At 46.2% G+C, this 12464-nt stretch overlaps 1 protein-coding gene and 1 long non-coding RNA gene across 5 annotated transcripts in view; one reads left to right on the forward strand and one right to left on the reverse strand.

Annotated features, from left to right (window-relative positions):
* LOC103876111 overlaps window positions 1-11828 on the reverse strand; it is a 242446-nt gene extending 230618 nt beyond the window's left edge. For all 3 annotated transcript variants that reach the window (XR_004176216.1, XR_002515889.2, XR_002515891.2), the window contains exon 1: window positions 10761-11828. This is a non-coding gene — a long non-coding RNA (uncharacterized LOC103876111). The remainder of the gene's footprint in view (window positions 1-10760) is intronic.
* TMEM233 (transmembrane protein 233) overlaps window positions 10032-12464 on the forward strand; it is a 47359-nt gene continuing 44926 nt past the window's right edge. For both annotated transcript variants that reach the window (XM_003907236.5, XM_031650808.1), the window contains exon 1: window positions 10032-10613. In XM_003907236.5, coding sequence (XP_003907285.1) covers window positions 10428-10613 — 186 coding nt within the window. In that variant the 5' untranslated portion in view covers window positions 10032-10427. The remainder of the gene's footprint in view (window positions 10614-12464) is intronic.

The raw sequence follows: 12464 nt of genomic DNA on the forward strand, positions 1-12464 counted from the left end.
CAAAATTTACATGTTGTAAACCTTGACAACACACAAATAATGTCAGACCAATTAGGGGGCAAAGAGATTTGGGTGTCGTATTTAGAGGATGAGATGACAGGTGTATAAGGCACAAGCTCTGAGAGGAAAGTTGATGCTTTATGGAAAGTGCTCATCATCATTTCATCATTTTGACCAGTGGAAGATAGTGTAAGAAATTAGAGGCAAAGAGAGAGGGTAGAAAGGAGAGGCTTCAGGGAAGCAAAGAGCAAAACCAGCTGGAAAGGATGAAAGACTACGCTCTTCCCTGCGGCTACAGGATAGCAGAGATCCAGCCCAAAAGGGCTTCTCAACTTCATATGACCCCAAGATTAGGTGCTTTTGCTCTGAAATATTTCAGAAACCGTAAGAGTGAGTGTGGGAAGAAAAAACATTCCACTTTCTTCAACTCTGAAGCACTGACATCCATTGTGAAAGCCCCATTTTCAGGGTTACTGCAATTTAGTCATTCACAAGGCAACTCGCTTTACAGTTAGTCCACTTGAGGTTCTGAATTAAAGGATGCCTCAGCCACTTCCAGAAATGCCTATGGAATTACATCTTTTTGGAGGGGATATGTCTAGTTCACATCAATTCCACTTTCCCTACGATATATGTGCATGTCTCATGTGTCATTAAGCACTTTCTCACTTCAAAGCCTCTGGTCATTCTATTCCTCCTGCCTAACTGGCTTAAATCCCTACTTTTCACATGCCTTCTTCTTTTCATGCTACAGATCTCTGCTTAAATGTTAACATCTTAGTGAGGTCTTCCCTTGCCATTCTATCTAAGTACCTTGCTACTATCATCTGTCTCAGGCTGTCAGTCCACTAATCTTAGTTGAACACCTACTATGTGCCAGGCACTGTTCAGTCTTAGGACATACAACTGTGACCAGATAAAAGCCCTACCCTTGAGAAGCATTTTGAAATTACTTGTTTGTACATCTTGAAATAACTCAATGTTTGTTTGCTTTTCTTTTTTCAAGGGAGGGACGTACTTACCCCTAGAATATAAGCTCCACAAAGAGCATGAGCAAGGTTTGTTTAGTTCATCATCATATGCATCCCAGCACCTAGTACAAGGCATGCATTCACATAGCATTTGTGAACAAATCAAGGAATAGATGATCCCTTCACTTCACCATGCTGACTACCAATTGATTGGAATCCAAGGGACACTAGACTTGAGTTAAGCCAGATACTCTCTCCCAAGAGTTTGGAGTTTGATCCATAGACACAGATTAGTGATTGGGAGGCAGATGAGAAGAGACGAACTTTTATAGGGAGGTCCCCAGATCTGCCCTGTCTCATTCCTGCCTGTCTCAGTGCCTAGCAGTCTAACTCTTCTAGGAGCTGATGAAATAAAGCTTCCTTCCAATAAATTTCCCAAGGTCAGTTTTAATTACTCTCTATATCTGGCAATTGATTAATGCAACTGATTAGCAAAAAAGAACATTAATCAGCTCACATCCAAATCTGGTTTAAAATGCTTCAAGGTCAGGTGCAATGCACATGTCTGTAATCGCAGCTACTTGGGAGGCTGATTTGGGAGGATTGCTTGAAGCCAAGAATTCAAGACCAGCCTGAGTAACACTGTGAGACTCTAAAAAAAATTTATTTCATAAACACATAAAAATAAAATAAAATATTTCCATGGTTTCCTGTTCTTAGAATAAAATCCAGACTCTTTACTGGTGCTGGAAAGGCCCTACATGGCCCGGTTGTACTTACCTCTTCTATCTTATCTCCTACCCTAAATGGCCTTTTTCCTGTTTTTTAAGCATTCTGAGTTCTTATCTACCCCAGAGCCTTTGCACATCCCATTCCCATTGCCTGGAATGCTATTTCCTCAGCTCTTCAAATGTCTGGCTTCTCCTTAGTCACCAGATCTCTGCTCAAACATTACATCCCCAAGGAGGCATTCTCAGTCAGTCCTTCACCCCGCAGGATTCAGTCAGCACATTCAAATTAAAGGACTATTTACAAAACTGTGGGGAACCATAAGGGCTAGTGCAGCACCCCAGGAGCAAGAGAGGGGCTGTTACCCCTGCTGGGCCTGAAGGGAAGAGGGCAGGAACATTCCGGAATATAAAAGGAGAGCTCTGTGAAGACAACTGCCCTTAGAGGACATGTGGCCTTCAACCCAGTGATTCACCCAGCTCAAGGCAACTCAGAAAGGAAGGGGCCAGGGAAGAATGCACCCTGACATCACTCTGCACCCTCCCTCCATTCTTCTCCATTCTCGAGGACTCCATGTTGGCCAAACCCATCTGACATTAGAAGGAAAGAAAGCTTGTTGATGTAGAATAGGGGTTGACAAATGTTTTCTAGTAAGTATTTTCAGCTTTTCAAGTCATGCAGTCTCTGTCATAACTATTCGACTCTGCCATTGTAGCATAGACCATACATAAATAAATGAGTGTGGCTGTGTTCCAATAAAACTTTATTTACAAAAACAGGCAGCAGGCCATCATTTGTTGGTCCTTGATGCAGAACATTCATGATGGTCTTCTGGGGCAGAGGGCAAGGTAGAGAAAGGTGGAGCATAGCCCTGGGGTAAAACAGAATTTGTCTAGCATCCCTTGCCTGGGCATCCCAAGTCACTATCACATTATCCTTTTTTTTTTTTTTTTTGAGACGGAGTTTTACTCTGTCACCCAGGCTGGAGTGCAATGGCGCAATCTTGGCTCACTGCAACCTCCGCCTCCTGGGTTCCAGCAATTCTCCTGCCTCAGCCTGCCAAGGAGCTGGGACTACAGGCACGTGCCACCACACATGGCTAATTTTTGTAGTTTTTAGTAGAGACCATATTGGCCAGGCTGGTCTCAAACTCCTGACCTCGTGATCTGCCTGCCTCGGCCTCCCAAAGTGCTGGGATTACAGGCGTGAGCCAATGCGCCCGGCCCCAAATAAATATTTTTTAATGAATAATAACATGTAACTAATAAAGTATGATACAGGCTGACGAAAAATCCAGAATATCTGTTCTCCTTCAGTTAGGAGCACACCAAATAGTGTGCTCCAAACAGTAACTCCGTTCTCCCTCTCTAGGCCACACCAAAGTGTAATTCTTGTCTACTCCCTCCCAGTCTTCCTAGCACCCTCTCCAGACGAACTCTGCTCATCCACCACTCCCAGTGCCTCCACCATCCTTCACTCTGGTTGCAATTCCCTCCCCAACTTTCAGTCCTTCAAGCCCTAAGTGGTTTGGAGTTCAGAGTCTTTGGAAATAATTCTGCTTCGTGAGACCTCTACCCCATCCTCCCAGCATAGACAGACTTGCTTTGAGTGTCTCCATTTCATCTGATGAGGCCACAGTACTTCCCTGGGTAGGTGGGGAGGGAAGAGAGAAAGGAAATAGGGCTTAGAAGCCTCTCTAAAATTCCTGCTGTGTGTGTGTGTGCGTGTGTGTGTGTGTGCATGCGTGTGCCCGCACGCGTGTGTGTTGGTGTGTGTCAGGGTCTCACTCTGTCACCCAGGCTGGAGTGCAGTGGCACAAACATGGCTCACTGCAACCTCAACCTCCTGGGCACAATCAATTCTCCCACCTTAGCCTCCTGACTGGCTAGGACTACAGGCACACACCACCATGCCCAATTAATTTCGTTAGTATTTTCTGTAGAAACGGGGTTTTGCCATGTTGCTCAGGCTGGTCGCAAATTCCTGGGCTCAAGCAATCCTCCCACCTCAGCCTCCCAAAGTGCTGGGATTACAGACATGAGCCATCATACCCAGCCACACTTTCTTATTTTTAATACAAAAGATGACAGATTCCCCCAAAGTATCCAACAAAACAATTATATTATCATACAATTTTTAAAGCGATCAAAAATGATTATCATCAATTTTTAAAGCAATCAAAAAGAGAATCACAATTTGCAAAGAGTGTAGTATACAGCATTAAGTTAAAAAAATCAAGATATCAAATTGTGTGTGTGCTTTTATTGCAAGCATATGAAAATTACTCCTGGATCCAAGGACTAGAAGAAAGTATGAGGAATGTCAATGCTAGTATATTAGAGTATGGGTGATTTCCCTCTGATTTCCATTACCACTGCTATACTTGCTAATTATTATGCTATACTTGCTAATTATTATGAGCAGTTCATCCATGAGCTACAGAGTATGGTCCAATACACAGCATTTTGTATCACCAATTCAGCAAGAAGAGTGACAGGTGGACACTTTCTTAGTATCTGGTACAAATAGGGAAAGAATTGCATTTTAAGCCTGAAAGACTGAGTTTTATTTAATATGGTCCTCCGTCCAGAAGTAGTTTCATTAAAAGGTATGGCTTAAGAAATTAATGAGACCAGGTGTGGTGGCTCACGACTGTAACCACAATACTTCGGTAGGCCAAGGCAGGTGGATCACCTGAAGTCAAGAGTTCAAGACCAGTCTGGCCAACATGGTAGAACCCCATCTCTACTGAAAATACAAAAATTAGCCAGGCATGGTGGCAGGTGCCTGTAATCCCAGATACTCAGAAGGCTGAGGCAGGAGAATCACTTGAATCCAGGAGGAGGAGGCTGCAGTGAGCCGAGATCACACCACTGCACTACAGCCTGGGCAACTCTGACTCAAAAAAAAAAAAAAAAAAAAAGAGGAGAGAGAGAGAGAAAACCAAATCTGTTTCCCCCTATACTTCTCTCCCCTTTTTATTTTTTCCTTGTGAGAGGACCAAAGTTGCTGGAAAGTGGAAAGGTAAATGGATGGTTTTCTAATAATATTAGCCAAAAAGACACTGTTACTTTGTAGCAAACCCCTGAGACCACAGCAGTTACTTTATGACTTTATGACTACTAACGGCTGGCACTTGAGACTAATGCGAAATTTGGCAGCAAATGCTTTCGACCTCTTACCATTTCCTAAAGATCTGGACTCTTTCTTACATTCTCACAGATCAGCAGAATCTCTCTCTCTCTCTCTCTCTCCCCCCACCCCAAACCCCTCCACCCTCAGCCCACTTTTATTTTGGAATCCTAGACATAGCTAAGATCAAAAAGCATAGATTTCCAGCACACAATCATAGATTCAACACCAATCTATTGCCATTGAACGTTACAGATTTGGGGATCCATTTGGCATTGGGAAGTTGTTCTTTGAATTCATCTCATTTCATCTGTTATGAAGCATCTCATGTCTGTAGTCCATTGAATCTATGGTTGTTTCCTTGGCCTAAATTTTAATTTTACCTTTGTACATATCTTATGATACAACTTCTCAACCAGCCAATCTGAATTTTTTCTCTGCTCTTTCAAAGACTGTTATCTACCCTGTAAGATCACAATTCACAAAGAAAAGACCACGAATGCAGACATTCAGATACAAAAGAGATTCATCACAGCAATTTTAAAAATAACTGAATAAACACTAAAATTAATTTCAATACTTAATGATCAGGGCATGGTGACATAAATAATAATTCATTTAATCAATGAGAAATTACTCAGACCATGAAAACATCTGCAAAGGATGTTAATTATCATGTAACACTGAGTGAGAAAAAGAGGAAACAAAACTGTATATAATTCCATTTTAGTGGAAAACGATATATACATGTAGAAAGAGGACCAGAAGGAAACAGTCCCTTCTGTTTGGTTACTTGGATGATACCTCTTTCTGTTTACATTTTTATTCATTTTCTCAATTTTCTAAAATGAATACATATCTCTTTTACATTTGGAAATAAACTTGTTTCAAAGATCAAAAAGGCAAGTTGATACACTAGAATCCAGAAAACTACAGTAAGCCTTTTCCCTCTCCTAGGCTGGCTATTAGAAAGTTGCTTTCTCCTCTGTCTCATTTTAAAGAGGGTAGGTATTGCCACATTATTAAGCAATCAGCCAGTAGGATTCATCCAAGAACAATAAACTGACCTCTCAAGAGAAAATTAGTGAAGCTCAGGAAATTAGAGCTGGAAACCCCCACTGAGTGATCTAATGCATCCCTCAAGAATCAGCGCCATATACATTACACTTTCTGGTGCAGGCACTTTCTTTTCAATTTAATTTGAAAAGTTTCAAGTGATGGCAACTTCACTGCTACATCTTAGACCAGTCAACAAGCTATTAATCCATCTTCCCTGAGCAGAGCATAGTAACTCCAATAAACTTCAGAGATATCCATTTAACTTTCTGGCCTGGACCTACCAGCTGAACAAACACTTCAGACCGAGTTCAAATTCTGGCACCTCCTCTTAGCTAGAAGACTTTACACAAGTCCCCTTACCTATCTGTTCCTAGGTCTCCTCATTTGGGAAAAAGAAAACCTCATCACCTCCCTCAGAAAATCTGCTGTAAGAATTAAATGAGGTGATACACACAGAGAACGTGCTTAGGGCAACAGTGGTGCTCGGTCAATGTTTGGCGATTCTAGGGCGCTCGGCTCATGTTAAACAGTTGTTTTCCTGGCAGAAGAAACAGTCTACAATGAGTCAACGATCCCTTCTTTTGGCTTTCCCTAGATAACACTAGTGGGTTACAGTGAACAATATAGTTCAAAACTTTGAAAAGCAAAATTTCATTTGGTACCCAAACCTTGGGCTACTGGCACCAATGAAATTAACTAGCCTCATCGACATCTGTGAAAAGAAGGGGGAAAAATAAAAATAAAAATATTGTAAAAATAAATTAGGCTCAGATCACAAATGTGGTTCAGAGAGCACTTTTTCATTGTGAATAAGAGCCAGAATTGGAAGGCCAGGAGGATGGGAAAAAGAACACATGGAATGAAGAGTCACCTTTGAGAAGGAATCAATATTTTGATGAATAGTTCATGGAGAGGCTGAAGGAAAGAGAAGAATGCTGCCAAGTACCTAACTTGGATTACTAAATTCACAATTTATTCATTCAATGAATTATCTGTTGAGCACCTACTAAGGGCCAGGCATGGTCCTGGGTGTTTGGGATAACACAGCAAACAAAACGGAAAAAAAAATCTCTGCCCTTGTGGAGCTTCCTTTCTAGTAGGAAAGAGTAAATAAGAAGACAAATAAATAAAAATGACCGTGTCTGACATAGGAAATAAACAAGGTAATAGGATGGAGAATAAGAGGATGGGTTCCACTTTAGATATAATGGTCACGGAAGGCCTCTGTCAGGCGGTAACATGTGAGTTAGTGGGTCCTGGAAGATGAGAAGGAACCAATAGTTAGAGAGGAGAGGAAGCATTCCAGGAGGAAGGAACAGTAGGTAGAGAGAAGACTTTGGGGTGGGAAAAGGTTAGGTATGTTGGAGAAACGGGGGACAATGTCTATGTAACTGAAGTGCAGTAAGAAAGGAGAGAATTCTAGACATGGTGGTGCATACCTGTAATCCCGGCACTTTGGGAGGCTGAGGTGGGAGGATCGCTTGAGGTCAGGAGTTCGAGGCTGCAGTGAGCTATGACTGCATAACTGCACTCCAGCCTGGGCGACAAAGCAAGACTCTGTTTCTAAAAAATAAACAGTAAATAAATAAATAAGCAAATAAGAAAGGAGATACTTGGCAGAAGAGATTGGAAAAGTGGGCAGGGTTCATTCACCAAGGACCAAGCCTTGAGAAGCAGGTTCTTGGGGAATAAAATGAGTTCCTCTTTGACACACTGAGTTTGGGACACCTGAGAGGATCTCCAAGCTAAAGATCCAGGACTGCGTCCTAAGAATTAGAGACAGACTGGGATCTGAGAAATTGCTCAGTTGCATCAGAATCACCAGGGAGTATTCTAAAAATACAGTTTTCTCAAGCATTAAAAGTACAGATTTCTGGCTGGGGGCAGCGGCTCACGCCGGTAATCCCAGCACTTTGGGAGGCCGAGGCAGGCAGATCACGAGCTCAGGAGATTGAGACCATCCTGGCTAACACGGTGAAACCCCATCTCTACTAAAAATACAAAAAATTAGCTGGGCATGGTGGTGGGCACCTGTAGTCCCAGCTACTCGGGAGGCTGAGGCAGGAGAATGACGTGAACCCGGGAGACAGAGTTTGCAGTAAGCTGAGATCGCACCACTGCACTCCAGTCTGGGTGACAGAGCAAGCCTCCGTCTCAAAAAAAAAGTACAGATTTCTGGGGTGCTACCTGGAAAATTCTAATCCAAGTAGGTCTTGATCAAGACCTGAAAATCATTTTTTTCAATACATCCAGGTAATTTTGGTCAATTCATTTAAGAAACATTTCTTGCATTCCTACTATGCACCAGGACAATTCTTAAGTGCTGGAAATATAGTTCTGAACAGGTTGGACAGGTTATAGTCTAGAGAAAGAACAGACAGTGAACAAGTAAAGAAATAAATTACAATTGTGACACACACTACACACACACAAAAAAATAACAAGCTGGCAAGTATAAAATAAGGATGGAGACCTACGCTAGATAAATCTACAAGGAAGATCTCTCTTTGAGGAAGTGACTTAAGCTGTCACCTGAGGAATAAGAAGGAGGAACCTCCCAGAACATTAGGAGGCCAAGGAGGGTGGATCACGAGGTCAGGAGTTCAAGACCAGCTTGGCCAAGATGGTGAAACCTCTACTAAAAATACAAAAATTAGCTGGACGTGGTGGTGGACACCTGTAATCCCAGCTACTCGGGAGGCTGAGGCAGAGAACTGCTTGAACCCAGGAGGTGGAGGTTGCAGTGAGCCAAGATCACACCACTGCACTCCAGTCTGGGTGACAGAGTGAGACTCTGTCTCAAAGTGAAAAAAAAAAGAAAGAAGGAGGAGGAGCCATGTGACAGCCAGGGAAAAGCAGTTGAGGAAGAGGGAACAGCCAATGCAAAGACTTGGTTGAGAATTCAGTAGATGAATCTAATCTTTTAGTTATTCCCATTTCATTAATCCATCAAAATGAAAAAGAAGGCATGGTGGAGAATGTACTATTTCATCTTTGTGTGTTCACCCAGCAAGCTATACTAAGCACATCCCTTGTACCAGGAACTGTGCCAGATGCTGACACAAAGATGAGCCAGATGACCCCTTCTCTCGGGGAGTGTGCAGTCCAATGAGGGAGGCAGGTAACAAAATAAGCATGGCTCATGAGATAAGTGAGAATCTCCCAGGCAATCAGCTTATGTTCTGAGAAAGCCAAGAAGATGATTAATAGTTTCGAGTATGATGATGCGAGCAATTGCTGTTGACACTGCATGATCAAATTATTTTCATTTCTTTGTGGTCCTGCAGCTCAGAATACCTGGATTTTTGGTGAAATATTTGCAAGGGATATCAGGTTTAGGATACTGTATAATGCACTATTATATTTCAGAATATAAGGAGAAATAGCATGCTAATAATAGCTAATACTTATTGAGCACATGGATTTACCTGGATAATGTACCATCTCATGGAAAAGTCACTGCGCCTTTATGAGGCAGGGACTATTATTATTTCCGCCTTTTCAGATGGAGAAATAGGGGCTTAGCAAGACCAAGAGGCTTTCCTGAAGTGACAATTTCCCAGTTCTGTCTGGATTCGAGCCTCAGTTCTGGTCCACACGCCCTCTCATGAATAGCTTAGACACCGATACAATTGCTTTTCTCGCTCTAGTCCCCAAAGTGGATACCTTGTTCTTCTCCCCAGCCCACTCACTTATCCATCTAGGTTGCCTAGGCTAGCCTGATCTACCTGCATTTCTCCCCAGGGGTCCTGCAGGTGGAAAAATGGAAAGAATGGGCATCTGGACGGGCATGGACAGGGCAGTGCCCACTGATTGACTATACTTGACTCCAGTCTCTTGAGCCCCAAGTAGAATGTGGAAAACTTTGAGGCCAAAGCTGGGCACCTGGTTCCCACCCCATCTGGGGCAGGGGGCTGGAGGGAGGAGAAATTCCTGGGGCTCAGTGTTCAAGGTCTGAGGCACAGGAGACAAATCAAATGCCAAGGCACCAGACAGTTAAGGTAAAACGTTGAAGTCAAGAGGAAGTAGTGAGTCTGTTGCCAGCTGGATAGGGTTGGTCCTATCCCATCTAAATGTATTAGAATTAAGTGGCTTTTAAAAATGAGCAGGTCATCTTCAGCCCGCGGGCTGGCCAATTTGGAACTTAATGGGCCTTTGCGTCCTCCTTCTCTGAGCCTCCTTTTATTCCAGACTTTTCAGTGTGAGTTTGTGCGTCCCTCCGACGGTCTCTGGGTGTGTCCTTCAGGCAGTAGGATGCCTTCGACTGCCTGTCCCGTTTCTCAGGCTGACGCTCTCTCTGTCCTCCCCGCCTCCCCTCACTCCTTTTCTCCCTCCCTTCCTCCTTGTGGGGAGGCTCTTGGCCCGGGTCCCTGAGCCCGGGCGGGTGCTGGCAGAGGACGCAGAAGGGGTGAGGTCACGTCTCCCTTGAGCCCCGAGCCGCTGGCTTTTCAGAGCCTCGCCTGGAGCCGGCGGCCAGAGCCCCAGACTACACAGACCGTGCGCTCCTCCGCCCTCCCGGCACCGCCGGCCTCGCCCATGTCTCAGTACGCCCCCAGCCCGGACTTCAAGAGGGCTTTGGACAGCAGTCCCGAGGCCAACACTGAAGATGACAAGACCGAGGAGGACGTGCCCACGCCCAAGAACTACCTGTGGCTCACCATCGTCTCGTGTTTTTGCCCTGCGTACCCCATCAACATCGTGGCTTTGGTCTTTTCCATCATGGTGAGTGAATCAGGGCCAGAGGCAGCCGGGGAGGAGAGACCCGTGCGGCTTTGAGCCCCTGCAGGGGATTCCGCGCGCTCTCTGCGGCTCCCTTCCTCACGGCCCCGCCCGCGCTAGGAGTTCTTTGTCCTCGCACATCCTCCTCACCTTTCTCAGGCTCTCAGAGCTCTCCCCGCAATCATCAGCACCTCCTCTGCACTCCTCGTGGTGCTCGGGGCCCTGATGAAGCTTCCCCCAGGCTAGCTTTCCTCTTCTTTCCAGCTCCCAGGGTGCGTTTCCTCTCCAACCCGGGGAAGTTCTTCCGTGGACTTTGCTGACTCCTCTGACCTTCCTAGGCACTTGCCCGGGGTTTCTCAACCCTCTTTTCTAGAGCCCCAATGCGTGCCATCCTAGTGGGCGGCAGTTAGTGCATTCCCAGAGCGCGCAGGCTCTACGTTCCTTTCCCTGCGGCGCCGGGGGCTCCTGCGCTCCAGCGGCCGGGACTGTTTCTATCTCAGCCTGTGCTCCCTTCTCTCTTCACTGCGCCCAACGGCACCGCTTCCGCCACTCTCCCGGGGGTCCCCAGGCGATTCCTGATGCCCTCTCCTTGACCCCCTGTTTCTGCTCTTTGGCACGGCACGCTCTGTCCAGGCAACAGTGTCCTCTCGCTTCTTCCCACACCTAGCTTCCTCTCCTTGCCTCCCTCCGGCACCCGCTTTTTAACGCCCCCGAGGCTGCCTTACACCCGCTACCTCTTTAGGTCTTTCTTGGGCTCCCCGTGTGCCCCCCTCACCAGCAAAATGGGCGCGCCTCTCTTACTCTTTCTACCCAGTGCGTCGTAGTTCCTCCCTGTTTGTTGCGCACTGGCCCTAACCTCGCCTCTCTTGGTGTCCCCCAGGGCTCCCAGGCACCCCTCCACCGCTCTGTCCTGCGCCCAGAGTTCTCCCGGGAATAAACTGGGGAATTCCACGCAACATGCGGCTCCGCCCGCCCTCTCTGCGCAGGCCTCCCGAGCTGCCCTCCTCTCTAGGAGTGGCCGCTGGGGCCTCCCGTCCGCCCTTCCGGAGCTCAGCTCCCTAGCCCTCTTCAACCCTAGTAGGAACACCCGAGCGAACCCCACCGGGAAGGCGACGAGCGCCTGCTAGGTCCTCGCCTTATTGACTGCAGCAGCTGGCCCGGGGGTGGCGGCGGGGTGAGGTTCGGACCGGCACTGTCCCGGGACAACCCTTGCAGTTGCGCCCCCTCCCCCACCGGCCCACCTCGCCTGCAGCTGGGCCACTGAACTCCCCGGCCACAGACGCAGAGCCCTGATTCAGCGCGGTGAAAATTGCGAACCACCCGTCCCCCGTCAAGTCCGCCCACACTTGCCCACGGGTGGTGGCACCACATTCGCTTCGTGGTCACCTGCAAGGCTCCTGCAAGGTCACTTGCAGCCGTAAATTGCCCTTTCCCAAACCAGTTTGTGGACGGCGTCTGCGCCGGCATGAAAGCGCGCGCAGCCGCTGAAGTTCAGTCAAGCCTGTATTCAAATCCCAATTCTCCCACTTTCTAGCTATGTGATCTCTGAAGTCACTGCATCTCTGAACCTCAGTCTCTTTGTAAAACCGGAATAATCACAGCCAGGTTTCTTGGGGTTGTTGGGAGCATTCATGACATAATTGTTAAGTGCTTAGAACAGGGCCCAGCATGGTATCTTCACAAAATCTTTACTCAAATGTCACTTCATGAGGCCTTCTGTGATTGCTGTTTAAAATCAGGACCCCCAACCACCCACCCCGCGCAAGCTCTGTTCTTTCCTCTCTGCTGCCTTTTGACCAAATTACTTCTCTCCATCTGATATAGCATTTTAATTATTTGTATGTTTACAGTCTG

This window comes from Papio anubis, chromosome 9 (assembly GCF_008728515.1).
Source record: "Papio anubis isolate 15944 chromosome 9, Panubis1.0, whole genome shotgun sequence".
In the NCBI taxonomy this organism is placed as follows: Eukaryota; Metazoa; Chordata; class Mammalia; order Primates; family Cercopithecidae; genus Papio; species Papio anubis.